We start from the raw sequence: 18,374 nt of genomic DNA, 5'->3' as shown, positions 1-18,374 counted from the left end.
GCTCAGGTGGTCTGAATTGGCAGCAACCTGACCTTGTGGTCGCAATGGATAGCTCAATAGTATATGGCAGCTGTGAAAAAGACAATGCATGCCATGCGTGCTGGGCAGCTGTAATGGTTCTAGGGGTTGCTCGTGTGTAAGCCGGTGCCAACACCTGGCTGGGTTGCCTGAGTGAACCTTTTCTTTCCGGACAGCCACCCGTGGCTGTCTCAATCGCTGGCAGAATCCGTCAGTGGGCGTTTCTTAAACTTCTTCCAGCAAAGAAGCTCTTTGACGCCTAGTCTCCTCCTACTCTCCCTGCGCAAAAGCCTTCTGCGCAAGGAGGGCGTAGGCAGCGGAGGACCCTTACTCTCCCCGCTGGTCCCCGGCAAGGAGTCATGGGACCGCCTCGCCGATTCCCCCATCTGCCCCCCTTCTCCACTGGTGCTACGCTGATTCTCTTCCCCAGAAGATGGGCTGCCTCTCCCCATCCCGGGACGCTCTCCGGAATCCCTCTGGAGCTTGCTCTCTCCCTCCGGCACTGATGGCAGTTCCCTGACAGCAGCATTAGGAAACAATTGAAAATAAAACTGCCAGTGACATAATGCCATTATACAAATCTATGGTGCAGAGACATCACCTTGCCAACAAGGGTCCGTATAGTTAAAGCTATGGTTTTCCCAGTAGTGATGTATGGAAGTGAGAGCTGGACCATAAAGAAGGCTGATTGCCAAAGAATTGATGCTTTTGAATTCTGGTGCTGGAGGAGACTCTTGAGAGTCCCATGGACTGCAAGAAGATCAAACCTATCCATTCTGAAGGAAATCAGCCCTGAGTGCTCACTGGAAGGACAGATCCTGAAGCTGAGGCTCCAATACTTTCGTTACCTCGTGAGAAGAGAAGACTCCCTGGAAAAGACCCTGATGTTGGGAAAGATGGAGGGCACAAGGAGAAGGGGACGACAGAGAACGAGATGGTGGGACAGTGTTCTCGAAGCTACTAGCTTGATTTTGACTAAACTGCGGGAGGCAGTGGAAGACAGGAGTGCCTGGCGTGCTCTGGTCCATGGGGTCACGAAGAGTCGGACACGACTAAACGACTAAACAACAACATGGTGCAAGTTACACTTGGAATACTGTGGACCAGGGGTCAGCAAACTTTTCCAGCAGGGTCCACTGTCCATCAGACCTTGTTGGGGGCCGGACTATAGTTTGAAAAAAATAATGAACGAATTCCTGTGCCCCACAATTAACCCAGAGATGCATTTTAAATAAAAGGGCACATTCTACATCTGTAAAAACACGCTGATTCCAGGAGCGTCTGCGGGCCGGATTTAGAAGGCGATTGGGCCGGATCCGGCCCCCGGGCCTTAGTTGCCTACCCATGCTGTGGACAGTTTGAGTCACCTGACCTCAAAAAGGGTATTGTATTTCTCCCTCTCTCATAACCCTAGAACTCGGGGACTTCCAATGAAGCTGGACATTGATAGATTCAGGACGGACAAAATACAGTGGTGCCTCGCAAGACGAAATTAATCCATTCCGTGAGGCTCTTCGTATAGCGGTTTTTTCGTCTTGTGAAGCAAGCCCATTGACAGCTTAGCGGATTAGCGCTATTAGCGGTTTAGCGGCTTTTAGCGGATCAGCTGATAAGCGGCTTAGCGGCTTAGGAAAAGGGGGGGAAAGGGGGGAAAACCCGCAGGAACTCGCAAGACATTTTGTCTTGTGAAGCAAGCCCATAGGGAAATTCGTTTTGCGAAGCGCCTCCAAAACGGAAAACCCTTTCGTCTAGCGGGTTTTCCGTCTTGCGAGGCGTTCGTCTTGCGGGGCACCACTGTAAAGCATTTCTTCACACTGCACATTCTTTTTATCAGCAGAATTGTGTTCACAGGGTATTAGAATGCAATCCTAATCATCTACAGTACATGGGCTTGTTGAGAGAGGGGAGAAACTTTTTTAAAAATAAAAAATAAAAATTAACTATTGGATATATCCTTTCTCTAAAATGGTTGTCCATAGAATAGCTTGTCCTATACTCTCCATCTCTGCTTGCCATTCGTTTAGAACTAGAAGCTGCCCATACTTTCCTGGTTCATAGAACTAGATAGTTCTTTTTGCCTTGCTTCAATTTTTCTAGTTCCATATTAAAGTTGAAACATTAATTGTTGAACCAGGGACTAGTTTGCAATTTCTTCTATTTATCCTACAGTTTCAAAATTCAACCTTTCTATCTCGCAAACCTTTATCTTGCTCAGGGAACACTACAGAAAAGATACAACTGGCTGCCGATATGGGCAGAGGCATGGTTCTTTAAGCAATTCATGAAATAATGAGTTAGGACTGAACAATAAGATGCCTCCTGCAATGAGTGAAGACATTTGTTATCTGTGGAGTCAACAGTTCCTGGTGCTCAGTAGAGATTACCTAGAATCTGACATCTCCCACATGGTGGAATGTGGCCAGATCATTCAGTGTATTAATCTTATTAGCTAAACTGAATTTAAGTCTGAATAAGAAGATACCCCCACATTCATTTGCACCCTCAAATAGGGATGGGAGGGAGAGAGTCTAGTTTGGTTCACATTTTAAAGGAATCTTCCTTAGTCAAACATCACAAAACAATACGGAAACCGAAATGCAACAGCTTTTCGAATTGAAATTTCCCTGAATGTTGCGATGTAGTTCTCCAACCAAAAATGTATAATAGCATGCAAATAGGCATTATATTAGGGGAAACAGCTTGCAAAAATGTATATTTTGCAAAATTGCATACAAGTATATGTACATTAGGATAAATGTGGATTCAAATGCTGAATTTTCTTGCGGACGGTTATTTTAGGGAGGGGGCGTTAACTGCAAACCGATGAGGAAATTGGTGAAGATTGGAAAAAATGAAAAACCAAGAGAAAGCAAAATTGGCAGATGCATCCATCCCTATGTTCAGATCCCCTTTGTTGGCATTTCCACAAGACAGCCTACACACTTTATGTTCCCAACTCACTTCCAAATCTATCACTAGATTTCTGGAAATAAAATGCTACTTTGTTGTTGTTGTTTTTAAAAATCTTAATCAAATTATTTTAATATGCTCTGGCATTTATACAACACCGCCTTATGTTGAATGAAACCAAGTTGGCTTATACACCAACTGACAGCAGCTCTCACAAGCACAGATCTTTCCAAATCCTGCTCCCAGAGAACATTTCTAACTGGGAGACACCTAGAATTAAATATGATGCTCTGAATCTAGATTAAGTTACTCAAGATTTAATCCAACTGAAACTAATGGAACCATGAGACTAACTTAAGCCCTACTGGGCTTTAATAGAGCAAAAGTACAACTAACTTACAGGACAATCCTAGTCATGTCAACTCAAAAGTAAGTCCCACTGGTTTTCAATTGGTTTTATTATCAGGTAAATGTGCTTAGGGACAAAGCCTTAGTCTGGACCTTTTCTTCATGCAAAACATGCACTCTTTCGATGAGCAACGACAAGTCACACTGTGCTAGTAGAAAACCTTATGCCAAAAGGACCATGACAGTGCTACTTTGGATATAACCTGTAGTCATTTTAAGAACATAAAATTAGCCAGCTGGTTCAGTCCAATGGCCCATCTAGTCCAGCCTAAGGAAAGCTTGTAATCAGGACATGAACACAACAGCAGTCTGCCTACCAGCAATCCCCAGCAACTGGAATAAATTCTGTCTCACAGAAAGGACAAATCTACTTTTGGCTGTCCCCTGAAGCCAAAGAAAAACCAAAGAACTCCACAGACTATAAAATGCTTACAACCAATCTTATTAAATTTTATTTGACTAAGGATTGCTTTAATCTCTTAATGTAATGAAATGCTCCTCTTCTTTATGATTGTCATACATCAGCATTTTCCTGCCATCATGTTAATATTCAATATTCGTTTCCTGTTAGATGTAAGCAGAAGTTTCAGACCTAGATTCTCTAGAGAAGGAAATGTGTCACTTTTGTACTTACCTTTAACACAGTGATATCCCATGCAAAACTCTCAATGGCTTTGCTGAGCTTCCTTCCTTTCAAGCCTTCCTTTGTTCCCAGGTCATGAAGCTCTTCATGCAGTTCCATTCCTAACAATATATTTGGCACATGAACAAAGAACAAGACATTGAGGGAAATGCAGTTACATATTTAAACAACAACAACCCACATTTATGGGTCCACTGTGCCCCACGAGGATTTATATACACAGTATATGTACACCATCCTCCTCATGCCATCCAGATGTTTGGGGCTACAACTCTCACCAGACCCAGTCAGCAAAGTTGGTCAAAGTTCAGGGAAGATGTAATCAAGACATTTTCCCCAGGCTGCGTGTCGAAACAGAGATGGTTATGCAGTCCTATGCATATTTACTCAGAAGCAATTTCCACTGCATTCAATGGAGCTCTTACCAGAGGAAGCATGCAAAGGAGAGCCTGTCACCAAAATTTTTATTTAAAGCTGAGCAAGGAAGAATTTTGGCAATTGAGATACAACACCAAGGAGAGAAGCTTTTGATATTAGGAATTTATGCACCAAATGAGGGGAAATCGGAATTTTACAAGAAGCTGCATGAGAGCATGCTGGATTATCTGGACTATGATAACATCATCATGATGGGAGATATGAATGGGGTCGTATCAACCAACATGGATAAGTCACAAAGTCAAAATGTAACAAAGGATGGCAGACTACCAAAGACCTTTTTTGAACTAACTGACAATATGGACTTGATTGATATTTGGAGGACAAAGAACCCCTTGGGAAGAGAAGGAACATTCTTTTCTGAAGCCCAACTGACATGGACAAGAATCGACCAAATATGGATATCTAGAGGTCTGGCACCTAAGATTAAAAAAGTGGAAATCTGCCCAAAGACCTGCTCCGACCATAATGCAGTAAAGATGGATATGAGATTACTACCAACCGGCTCCTTCAGATGGAGGATGAATGACAATTTGTTTCGAGATCAGGAGATCATTAAGAAGGCCCAAAAAGCTTTGAAAGACTATTTCGAGATAAATTTGAACACTACGGTGGAAAAAAGAACCATCTGGGACGCAAGTAAGGCGGTGATGAGGGGGTTCTTGATACAGCAGAATGCGGTAAAGAAAAGGATACAAAATGAGAAAAAAGATAGAATTTTGGAGAAAATTAAAGAATGTGAGAAGAAATTAAGGATAAAACCGAAGTCACAGCCGATTCTGAGAGAAATTAAACTTTATCAAGCGCAATATTCTAAATTGATAAATCAGGAAATAGAGTGGAAAGTTAAATTAATGAAACAAAGAACATTTGAATCGGCGAATAAATGTGGGAAACTGCTAGCTTGGCAGTTGAAGAAGAGACAAAAAATGAATATAGTTACAAATTTAGAGTTTGAAGGAAGAAATATACAGAACCCCGAGGAGATTAGAAAGTGTTTCCAGAGATACTTCAAAGAACTGTACACTCAAGGGCCACAAGATGAGGTTGAGATAGAACAATTTTTGAAAAAGAATGGACTACCAAAACTGTCACAAGATAACAGATCAATCCTGAACTCTAAAATAACAAGACAAGAGATTGAACAAGCCATCCAGAACATGCAATTGGGCAAATCCCCAGGACCTGATGGCCTTACCTCCAAGTACTATAAGACATTGAAAGACTATCTGATACAACCATTGATGGAGGTAGGCAACGAAATTTTGGAAGGGAAAAGGGCGCCGGAAACGTGGAAAGAGGCTTTCATCACGTTGATACCTAAATCAGAAACTGAAAAGACACAACTTAAGAATTACCGTCCCATCTCCCTTTTAAATGTGGATTACAAAATCTTTGCGGATATTTTAGCAAATAGATTTTAAAAAGTTCTGAATGAAGTAATTCATAAGGACCAGGCAGGCTTTCTCCCAGGTAGACATTTGTTTGCTAATACAAGGAATATTATTGACATTTTGGAACTTCTGCAAACAAATATTAATACTAAAGCTGTCTTAATCTTTATAGATGCGGAGAAGGCCTTTGACAACATTTCCTGGAAATTTATGAAGAAAAATTTGGAAGGGATGGGAGTGGGACGGGGATTTGAAAATGGGATAGATGCAATCTATTCAGAACAAAAGGCTAAACTGATAGTTAACAATGTGGTGACAGAAGAGCTTAAAATTGAAAAAGGAACACGACAAGGCTGCCCTATCTCCCCTTTGTTATTTATTTCTGTCCTGGAGGTGCTCTTGAACATGATTAGAGGAGACCGGTTGGTTGAAGGAATACGGGTCGGAGTGAAACAGTACAAACTTAAAGCTTTTGCAGATGACCTAGTTTTGACCTTACAGGAGCCAGAATCTAGCACAAAAAGAGTATTACAATTGATTCAAGAGTTTGGTCGGGTGGCGGGATTTAAATTAAATAAGCAAAAAACTAAGGTTTTGGGAAAAAAACTTGACAGTTACAGAGTCAGAAAGGTTTCAGAAAGAGACAGAGTTGAATGTGGTTAAAAAAGTAAAATACCTAGGGGTAAATTTAACAGCAAAAAATTTGAGTTTATTTAAGGACAACTATGAGAAATGCTGGTCAGAAATTAAGAGAGATCTAGAAAGTTGGACAAGACTGAAACTTTCCTTGTTAGGCCGAATTGCTGCTATTAAGATGAATGTATTGCCAAAAATGTTGTTTTTGTTTCAAACTTTGCAAGTTGTGGACAAAACAGAGTGCTTTCGGAAGTGGCAGAGAGATATTTCTAGATTTGTCTGGCAGGGCAAAAAGCCCAGAATTAAGTTTAAGATATTAACTGACGCGAAAGAAAGAGGGGGCTTTGCCCTGCCAGACTTAAGGCTGTATTATGAATCAGCAGCTTTCTGCTGGTTGAAAGATTGGCTGCTTCTCGAGGACACTGATGTATTAGATTTGGAAGGTTTTGACAATGCGTTTGGCTGGCATGCATATTTATGGTATGACAAGGTTAAGATTAATAAGAATTTCAAGAACCATATTGTCAGAAAAGCAGTGTTTAATGTCTGGACAAAATACAAAGCCTTATTGGAAAATAAAACTCCAAGGTGGCTTTCACCATTGGAAGCTAAGGCCCGGAAAAGACTCAATATGGAGGCCAAATGGCCGAAGTATTGGGAAATATTAGAAAAAGATGGAGATAATTGGAAATTGCAGAGTCAGGAGAAAATGAAAGACAAAGTGCGAGATTGGCTACATTATGCTCAGATTAAAGAAGTTTTTAAACTTGATAAAAAGCTAGGATTCCAGGTGGAAAAAATCAAAGTTAGAGACGGAATTGTTAGAGCCTAAGACTAAAGTACTTTCAAAAATGTATAACCTGCTGCTGAAGTGGAATACACAAGATGAAACGGTCAAATCAGCTATGATAAAGTGGGCACAGGACATTGGATATAACATTATGTTTGAAGACTGGGAGAGGTTGTGGACTACTGGGCTGAAGTTTACTGCATGTAATGCTTTGAAAGAAAATGTTATGAAAATGATATATAGATGGTATCTGACCCCAGTCAAACTTGCAAAAATATACCACTTGTCTGATAACAAATGTTGGAAGTGTAAGGAAAATGAAGGAACACTTTTTCACCTCTGGTGGACCTGCCCTAGAGTGAAGGCTTTCTGGGAAATGATATATAATGAGTTGAAAAAGGTATTTAAGTATACCTTCCCTAAGAAACCAGAGGCCTTTCTTTTGGGCATGGTCGGCCAGAATGTGTTAAAGAAGGATCGAACATTTTTTATGTATGCAACAACAGCAGCACGGATACTTGTCGCCAGGCATTGGAAAACACAAGATCTACCCACACTGGAAGAGTGGCAGATGCAACTGATAGACTATATGGAACTGGCTGAGATGACCGGCAGAATCCGAGACCTGGGAGAGGAGACGGTGGAAGAAGACTGGAAGAAATTTAAGATTTATTTACAAAAATATTGTAAATTGTATGAATGTTAAGAAGGATGCTAGAGTATAAACAACTGGGCACCATTGAGTTTAAGGAAGTGAATTATGAAGATAAGATAAATTTAAGAAATGATAAAAATTTTGGAATATGTGGGTTATATCTAAACTTTTTAAGATTTGAACAAAACGATAGTTAAAATTTGAGATATAACATTGGAAAATTAGCGATGAAGATTAAAAATAAGGGGATAAATTTGCTGAATAAAACTATAACCAGGAGCGCAGGAGCGGGAGATGTGAGGGAGTCCAAAGAAGTGAAAAGATCTATGTTAAGAGATGTGATATTGTATTGTTTTATTGATATTCTGATTTAAACAAAAAATTGTTAATAAAAATATTTTTTTTAAAAAAAAAAAAAATCAGGATAAGAAATTAAAAAAAAAAAAAAATACCAGAGGAAGCATGCAGCCTTGCATATTAGAGAAATATATACCGTATTTTTTGCTCTATAAGACTCACTTTTTCCCTCCTAAAAAGTAAGGGGAAATGTGCGTCTTATGGAGCGAATGCAGGCTGCGCAGCTATCACAGAAGCCAGAACAGCAAGAGGGATTGCTGCTTTCACTGCGCAGCGATCCCTCTTGCTGTTCTGGTTTCTGAGATTCAGAATATATTTTTTCCTGTTTTCCTTTTCCAAAAACTAGGTGTGTCTTTTGGTCTGGTGCGTCATATAGAGCGAAAAATACAGTAATTCATTATAGCAACAAAGCATCCATGAATCATACTGTTTCCACATGGTCAATGAAGGTAAAAAGGTAAAGAACCCCTGGACGGTTAAGTCCAGCCAAAGGTGACTATGGGGTTGTGGCGCTCATCTCGCTTTCAGGCCAAGGGAGCCAGCATTTGTCCACAGATAGCTTTCCAGGTCATGTAGCCAGCATGACTAAACCGCTTCTGACGCAACGGGACACCGTGACAGAAACCAGACCGCACGAAAACGCCATTTACCTTCCCGCCGCAGTGGTACCTATTTATCTACTTGCACCGGTGTGCTTTTGAACTGCTAGGTAGGGAGGAGCTGGGACAGAGCAACAGGAGCTCACCCCATTGTGCGGATTCGAACCACCAACCTTCTGATCGGCAAGCCAAGAGGCTCAGTGGTTTAGACCACAGCACCACCCACATCCCACATGGTCAAAGAGGTAGCAATGGAACAGTGGCAAAAACAACAAACAAACAAAACCACGGCAGGCAATGTTTCTCCAAGCCTCTTCTCAACTCCTCCTGAGAATATTCCAAAGGGAATTTGAGGAAGGATATCCCGGAGATGCTTACTGTTAACCATGAGCAGTAGCTTAACATTTAGTTCTGGTTCATACTCACTAAAGCATGCACCTCAAAGCTGTATCTGGGCCACTACCGCATGGAAGAGGCAGGCTCCTTGGGGCAATTTAGGTGAGCACAGTGGGCGAAACCACACTCCCATACAAATGATTATTGCAACAGGGGGCTGCCTTTGAAGATGGCTCGGAAACTGCAGCTGGTGCAGAATTCAGTGGCCAGGATGCTTGCCGGGGCAATATGGTTTGAGCATAAAACACCAATCCATGGCTGACTGCACTGGATGCCAGTTAGTTTCCAGATCCAATTCAAAGTGCTGCTTTTGACCTATAAAGCTTTAAATGGCTCAGGACATCAATACCTCAAGCACTGCCTCTCCCCATATGAACCAACCCAGACTCTGCAAAAATCATCTGAGACCCTTCTTCGTGTTCTCCTTCCACAAGAGGTGTGGAGGGTGGCAATACAAAAAGGGTCTTTTCTGCGGTGGCCCCGTTTGTGGAATGCTCTTCTGAGGGAGGCTTGCCTGGTATCGTCATTATATATCTTTAGGCACCAGGCAAAAAACTTTCTCTAAAACCAAACTTTTGGCCTTTATCTGTGGCCTTTTAGAAGTGGGTGGGAGGTTTTTAATGTACCCCCCCCCTTGGTTTTAATGTACCAAGTGGAGTTTTTTGCCTGCCTGTCTGCCACTTTGGGTTGCCTTGGGATGATAAAGCGACTAACAAATTTATTAAGTAAATACATAATCCGGCCGAGGGAGTTATGGCTGCCCATCAGTTCATATGTTACGTTCCTCATAAGAGGGCTGCACCTGTTGGACCACTCTGTGTGAGGAAATGGGTCTCAGTCCAATGTGTACTCCTATAGACCCCCTGTTTGTTACCGTATTTTTCCTGTGTATAAGCCACTATTGGGCATGTTATTGGTGGCCGTGGCAAGGGCTGGTGTTGATTGGATATCACTGCGGCAATTGGGCTGATGACTGGCAGCTTCTGCCATCGAGGGGACAGACAATAGGTGGCTCTTGTGACGCATGTGAGTGTCAGATGGGTGAGCAATTTTCTGCAATCCCCCCCCCAAAAAAAGCTCAACAACTCTGGGCAATCCCCCCCCCATTTTCTTAATTTGGAGTCTCCCCAAAAACAGGGGCATCTTATACACGGGGGCGTGTTATACACGGAAAAATACGGTATTTCCTCTGCCATAAGTTGAGCCATGTTGGATCAGACCAAAGGCCCACCTAGTCCAGCACTCTGCTCTCACAGAACAGCACCCTCCCCACCTGAGATTCCCAGCAACTGGTAGGCAAAGGTATGCTGCCATGGGCATGCTCCAGGTAGGGAATATGAGCATCTGTGAATAGGGCAACCAACTCTGGCTTGCATCCATAGGCACATGCAGTGTACAGTGGTACCTCAGGTTAAGTACTTAATTCGTTCCGGAGGTCCGTTCTTAACCTGAAGCTGTTCTTAACCTGAAGCACCACTTTAGCTAATGGAGCCTCCCGCTGCTGCCGCACCACCGGAGCACAATTTCTGTTCTTATCCTGAAGCAAAGTTCTTAACCTGAAGCACTATTTCTGGGTTAGTGGAGTGTGTAACCTGAAGCGTATGTAACCTGAAGCGTATGTAACCCAAGGTACCACTGTATCTGGTAAAACAGAACACACTGGTGAAAAGGCACCAGAATTATCATGATGAAGATGTATAGCTCCAATTAGCTGTGCTGCCGGCAATTCCCCTGTGCACAGTAATGTGATTGTTCTTCTCAGAGAAAGAAATGTTTATTTATTTGTTTGTATGTTTTTGTACAAGTAGAGGACCTTGGACCTAGCTGCAAAGAATTAAATGCAGATAGGCTGTAGCAAAATAACACAATTACCTTAATTCGGCTGCGTCAGTGGAAAAAATATTGAATGCAGTTAAACCAATTCAAGCCTTAGTTATATGGGCTTCATCTCATTCAGTTGCTTTAGTAATATTAATCCAGTTACTAAATGGAATAAGCTCTGTTTAAACAAGGTTTTAACGAAGTAAGCAAGACTGTTACTGAGGTTTGTGCTGCTTTAACTAGATTAATTCTAAAATCAATTTAATTAAGCTGATGATACTTTCTAATTGAGGTAATCTCTAAAACAGATGACATGCGCACACACACTCACAGAAGGAGTAAGGCTTTGGGTCATATAGATACAATAGGCAGAACAAATCATTCACCACTTTGGTTTGACAGTTGGCTCCCTACCTCCAAGTGAGAATCTTTGTTGTCAGATTCAAAAGCAGAGCTAAGAGATGCTCACAGAAAAAATTACTTAGCCTGCTTGGCTCATACTACAGTAACACCATGGTTTGCCGTATTTAAATACCAACATGGTTTCGAAAAATTATTTAACCAGTCCATGCTAATGAAAACTCCTCCTGTCCTTAAGACTTCAGCAAATGCCTTCTGCAGTTGTAGAGGGAAGGTACTTTAGTCCCGCACTGGGACCTTCAAGTGAAGAGTGGTCTATAAACATTTCAAATGAATGAATGAATGAATGAATGAATGAATGAATGAATGAATAGTATTGCTTGTGACCTAAGGCATTGGCTGTGAGGCTGAGGGATTAGAGCAGGCATCCCCAAACTCGGCCCTCCAACTGTTTTGGGACTACAGCTCCCATCATCCCTAGCTAACAGGACCACTGGTCAAGGATGATGGGAATTGTAGCCCCAAAACAGCTGGTGGGCTGAGTTTGGGGATGCCTGGATTAGAGAGCAATCCACAGAACCCTTTGGATTTTCCTCTATAACTCAGAACGGATGAAGTGAATGTGTACTACACTAGCTGTTAAACGCCAATCAGACTGTTATCCCACCCACCAAATTTATTATTCATTTATGAATCACCTTTAACACATGTCTCAAGGCGATTTTCAGTCATAACATAAAAACGGAGAAAATTGTTTCAAAAACAATACAAACACACACACACAAAAAGAAAAACCTGAAAAGAGGTTTAGAAACAATGAAAATAAACACATTTTCTTCCAGCTGGAAAAATATCCAATTAAATTGGTTTTATTCTTATGATGCTCATATGTTTGAAATTTATGGATCACACAGCCGACCTTGTTCTATTTATTCTTCTTACAATCAATGATTTTGACAATGAAACTTTAAACGAATTGAATAAGGCGCTGTGATATGGATAATGATGTTTTAAGGCCGGAAGATGCTCTCTAGGATATGATATTATAAGATGTTCTGTGGGCTACTATATATTATTGTGCACATGTTTCATCTTGGACTGCTGTTATTCTTGAAAACAACCATCAATACAAACTTCCCCAAGACAGATCATATAACCTACATTGTCTTGTGCTCTGCTTTGCTCCAGGGGCTTTGAGTCTGGAGCAAGAAGATAAACTTGTATGGGAGATGTAGGTTATGAGCTGCCCTGGGAAAGTTTGCACTGATGGCCATATTATGGCAGGGGTGGAGAACTGAATCCCGACAAAGAGCTGGATCCAGAACTGGCCCACCATGCGAAAGTGGAGCTTGTGCTTATGAAAAACCGCAGGCTGTTCATCTCAGCGTAATCGCAAGTCACCTCCTTCCAGAAAGAATATCATACGTCAAATATCACAAGTCAGGATGTATGGAGTTTACTGGAAGTAATTTTGATGCTTTCTTTTTTAATGTAAATTTGCCCAGAACTTGTGGCATTAGTTAAAAGCCTTGCTTTGTAAGCCCTCCCATTTGTAGACAAACTGACAGCCACCATAACCACTTACCAATCCTAGGATGCCTGTCTGACAAAAGCAATCCCGCACTCTGCCCACTTATTTTATGACTGTATTTTCTGCCATCATAAAAAGCTGTACCTTTCCGGACAATTACTGTAGTTCAATGCAAGGATAATGGATCAACCAGCCGTAGTTAAATGCTCCCGTCTCATTGATTTCAGTGAAAGAGACCTTAGTGCATGCTTGTAGGGAGGGCGGGGGCTTAAACTGCACAGCTTAAGTAGCTGCTTTTACACACTCGGATACTATTTCAGAGGTTTTTCCTCCTGTACAACACAGTAGTACTTGGGGCACTGCTGTTCTCCCGGCTTCGGAGAGCAGCCCATCACTGGCACTTCCCAGAGCGAGAAGGGGAGTGGGGAGGTGTGGATTGCTCAGAGCTGTCCAGTTGGGCAATGCTAAGAGTATCAGATTGGCTCGGCCATGCCGTGCCAGCACAGTCCTGAGCTCTCCGTGCCTTGGCAATTCCCCTCTGCTAAATTCCAGTGATGTGACGTGTTCTGAAACAAGGAGAACAGTGCTGGTCCCCCACTACACCACCACATGGGTCTCTAATGTTACCACAGGAGCCCTGGGGGTATGGGAGCACTCATGCCACCTTTCATGATGTGAAAAAAACCTGCCCTGCCATTTTCCGAACGTTCCTTTTTAAACTCCTTTGGCATTTAATTTCTTGAATCCTCTGTGTCCCCTCTCAGTATTACAGACCATATCTGACCTGTTCAATGAGAGACGGGGCAGTGCTATGAATGGACAATCCCATGGGCATTCTGGTTGGTCACTGTGAGAAGATGATGTTGGACTAGCTCCCCAATAACAGCCTCCCCTATTATTATTATTATTAGAATTTAGTGGGCGCGGGTGGCGCTGTGGGTTAAACTGCAGACCCCAGGGCTTGCTGATCAGAAGGTCAGCGGTTTGAATCCCTGCAACGGGGTGAGCTCCTGTTGCTCGGTCCCTGCTCCTGCCAACCTAGCAGTTCGAAAGCACGAAGTGCAAGTAGATAGGACCGCTCCGGCGGGAAGGTAAACGGCGTTTCCATGCGCTGCTCTGGTTCGCCAGAAGCGGCTTAGTCATGCTGGCCACATGACCCGGAAGCTGTACACCGGCTCCCTCGGCCAATAAAGCGAGATGAGCGCCGCAACCCCAGAGTCGGTCACAACTGGACCTAATGGTCAGGGGTCCCTTTACCTTTACCACCCTGTACCTGGAGGTCTCAGAGCGGTTCACAGAAAAGATCAACATAAAAACAACAATATATATATATATATAATCAAAATAAAAACAACAACTCAATAATACACCCCCCCCCAAAAAAGAGCAGCATTTTAAAAGGGTATATGGTGTCAATCAGATCAACCAAAGCCTGGTTAAAAAGGAACATTTTTCCTGGCACCTAAAGGTGTATAATGAAGGTGCCAGGCAAACTTCCCTGGGGAGACCATTCCGCAGACGGGGAGCCACTGCAGAGAAGGCCCATTCTCGTGTTGCCACCCTCCAAACCTCTTGAGGAGGAGGCACACGAAGAAGGGCCTCGGAAGATGATCCCAGGGTCCAGGTAGGTTCATATGGGAAGAGGCAGTCCTTGAGGTATTGTGGTCCTGAGCCGTTTAAGGCTTTATAGGTCAAAACCAGCACTTTGAATTGTGCCCCGAAGCTAATTGATAGCCAGTGCAGCTGGACCCTAATCTTTGGACTACAACTCCCACCAGTCCCCATCAGCACAACTCTGCTCCCACCTCCTGCAGCAAGGAGGGATATTGTATCCTTAATGGGCAAGAGCTAGAATGGAAAAATATTTGGGATGATTATTGCCAAGGAAGTCTCTTGAGTATATTTAAAACTGAAAGAAGGTTACCTGCTTTCTGGCACTGAACTATCTTGTCGTAAACAGCATCTGACGTTTCTATAAGGAATCTGCTTTCTTGAATCATCTGTCAGGGAAAATAAAACAAGAAAAGTTGCTTTTACCAGCTTTGCCTCTCAGGCCAGAATCCCTATGTCGAAAAGCCCTTATTCATTCACTCCTCTAAAACGCTCCCCATTTTGTAACAGAAAAAATGATAAGGGAGATTCAATGAACAGTTTATGTCAATTAGGCATTATCTTGACAGACAGGGGGAAATGCAAGATACAATGTCAGGAGGAAATGAAGGCAGGAGACAGACAATTACAAGCTTAAGGACATCAATGCCTTGGGTACTTCCAAATGAGCAAAGCTGTCTCTCCAGTTGTAATCATGCACATACTTAAATTTGGAGTTGTTTCACTGAAATCAGCAGGACTTCCACGTGAACCTCCATGGTATTCAGCAATCAACTGTGTCTTATCTCATTCATGATGCTGCCAAATGTTTCATCCAACTGTTAGGTGACGCATTTGTGAGCATCAAGTGTATGGTAAGAGTCTAGGGCCCACCATTTCCCATTCCCACACAATGGATGAGGAATAAGGGGAGAGCCGACATGATGCTGTTTCCACCCAGCTCTCATTTAAAAGCAGGGGCAACTGTGATTTTTATCACTCAGAAGATCGGGAGCGCAGAGCCTCCAAAGAATTAATCATAGGTAAAGTAAAAAAAAAAAAAAAATCAAGCTTCACAGTACTTCATGGGGGAGGGGGAGTCATGCTACACTTTGTCTCCTTTTTAAATAATGCTGAATGGAAGCACCGGTACTGAGTTTGCACAGTGGGGAGGCACAAGGATCTCAAATAACTGTGAATACCAAAAAACAAAACAAAAGTAACCCTTAAAGAATGTTTATTAAATTATGCAGCTACTGGGAGGGAGAGTGGAGAGTGCACTCCTTTAAACATCTAAAAAGGTATCCCCAATTCTTGCTTAGTGACATTCCATGCAAACACAATCCAGCTGACATCAAGGCAAAAGCAATGTGAATTGTGTGAAGTTTTACAACCAAAATCCCAACATTTTCCCAATGAGGAACTTTTACCCAGAGCAGACCTACTGAAAGGTTTTTGTGTGGCACCCAAAAGTTGACTACATATCTCTCTGTGTGTAGCTTATAGATATAGATATAGATATAGATATAGATATAGATATAGATCGCTAAAGAATTGATGCTTTTGAATTCTGGTGCTGGAGGAGACTCTTGAGAGTCCCATGGACTGCAAGAAGATCAGCCCTATCCATTCTTAAGGAAATCAGCCCTGAGTGCTCACTGGAAGGACAGATCCTGAAGCTGAGGCTCCAATACTTTGGCCACCTCATGAGAAGCGAAGACTCCCTGGAAAAGACCCTGATGTTGGGAAAGATGGAGGGCACAAGGAGAAGGGGACAACAGAGGACGAGATGGTTGGACAGTGTTCTCGAAGCTACCAGCATGAGTTTGGCCAAACTGCAGGAGGCAGTGGAAGACAGGAGTGCCTGGCGTGCTCTGGTCCATGGGGTCACAAAGAGTCAGACACGACTAAACAACAACATACATATACATATACATATACATATACATATACATATACATATACATATACATATACATATACATATACATGACTCTCTCTCTCTCTCTTTTACAGGGTGGCATTCAGTGTCACACTAATTTGATGATTACATCACTGCAAGCATTTCTGCTTGCCAGACAAAACAATCTCCCTAGTACAGGGGGCAGAAGGAGAGGGGGGAAGCCCCATTAGGCTATCTTTCACTAGTGCACTGTGTTAGTTGAATCCGGCCCATATATTTATTGATTGATAACTCCCACATACCCCTTGATGTGATTCTGTGATGTCGAAAGGTTTTTGTGATCCCCCCACCTCACCAATAATGTGTCCCTCTAAAAAATGCCATACCCAACTTTCACACTTTGACCCCCAAAAAGGTGGCCCTCACTTCAAAAAAGATTTGCTGCACCTGCACTAGACCATTTAATCCAATGGTCTGTGGTCAAGACTGTATATGGGATTATTAAATAAAAACAAAGATCAGTTTACAGTTCAAGCATTTTGACTTAAGGTGACTTGTATATCCAGTTCTAAAGGCGGCACAGCAGCCATCAGTGGTGGGGCATATAGTTGTCAAGAGAAAGAAAAATGAGAATCAGACAAACGCTCTTTGTCTGTTTATACGGGATAAAGCCAATAAAACAGGCAGTTAATTGTTAGAAAGATAATTACTAAGGGTCTCTGAGCAACTGCATCTGCTTTGTGTGAAATATCGGAGCATTTCATGCACCACTGAACACGCACTGCCACGTAGACGAATTTCCTTCAAAAATGTATTCACATGACTACTTTACAAATACACACAAATCTCAATCACTCAGAAAGTGTATTATAATGTATTTAATGAGAAATTACACACACACACACACACACACACACACACACTTGCAGTCTAATCCAATATGAGTTTTGCTCAGAAACAAAACCAATTTCTGTTGGTGTTGTTTACTTTCAAGCAAATACATCATTAGGCTACAGTTCTCTACGTGTTATTTGCAAGTCAGTCGACCCCACTGAACAATATAGGGCTAACTTCTGACTAAACCTGCACTGAATCAAGCTGCAAGATCCATGGGTCACTGATTTTAAAGGACACCTATTAAAAGATTTACACCCTAACCCAGGTATCAATACCATCATTTCCATATTCAGGTACACGTCTCTTAAATTCAGGAATCAGGATTATTGGGTTGTTCTTGTTTTTATTTTGATTATGTATTTTCTGTTTTTATATTGTGATTTTATCCTGTGAACCACCCTGAGATCTGTGGGTATAGGATGGTATACAAATTATTATTATTATTATTATTATTATTATTATTATTATTATTATTATTTATTGTTATTTGTACCCCGCCCATCTGGCTGGGCTTCCCCAGCCACTCTGGGCGGCTTCAAACAAAGATTAAAAATACATTAAAAACTTCCCTAAACAGGACTGCCTTAAGATGTCTTCTGAATGTCAGGTAGTTGTTTATCTCTTTCACATCTGATGGGAGGGCGTTCCAGAGGGCGGGCGCCACTACCGAGAAGGCCCTCTGCCTGGTTCCCTGTAGCTTTGCTTCTCGCAGTGAGGGAACCGCCAGAAGGCCCTAGGACCTGGACCTCAGTAATAATACCCACTAAAATCCTACCATATACTGGCTCAAGTTCCTAAGCCTAAGAACTACATAGCTAACCTCAAGAACCAGTGCAAGCCAGTGGCAAGTTGGGGGCTCCGCAAAACTGCTTGGCTGAGGTGAGGGCAGCCATGCGCTCCTCAGCCAAGCAGTTTAAAGAAAAGGAGGGAGGAACAAGCTGTATGCCTGGCTGATGCAGCTAGATTCTCACTCTGTGCTGGCATGAGGGGCAGACTGCGATAGTGTTTTCACTCAGCGGTATATCGCT

The 18,374-nt window shown here is 42.4% G+C and overlaps 1 protein-coding gene across 2 annotated transcripts in view; it reads right to left on the bottom strand.

Annotated features, from left to right (window-relative positions):
* PLCL1 (phospholipase C like 1 (inactive)) overlaps positions 1 to 18,374 on the bottom strand; it is a 194,261-nt gene that overhangs the window by 18,910 nt on the left and 156,977 nt on the right. For both annotated transcript variants that reach the window (XM_081859528.1, XM_081859527.1), the window contains exons 4-5: positions 14,881 to 14,956; positions 3,971 to 4,080 (exon numbers count right to left, since the gene is read on the bottom strand). In XM_081859528.1, coding sequence (XP_081715654.1) covers positions 3,971 to 4,080; positions 14,881 to 14,956 — 186 coding nt within the window. The remainder of the gene's footprint in view (positions 1 to 3,970; positions 4,081 to 14,880; positions 14,957 to 18,374) is intronic.

Source organism: Podarcis erhardii, assembly GCF_964252035.2.
Source record: "Podarcis erhardii genome assembly, chromosome: 1".
Lineage (NCBI taxonomy): Eukaryota > Metazoa > Chordata > Lepidosauria > Squamata > Lacertidae > Podarcis > Podarcis erhardii.
This window is presented reverse-complemented; position numbering and strand designations above follow the sequence as displayed.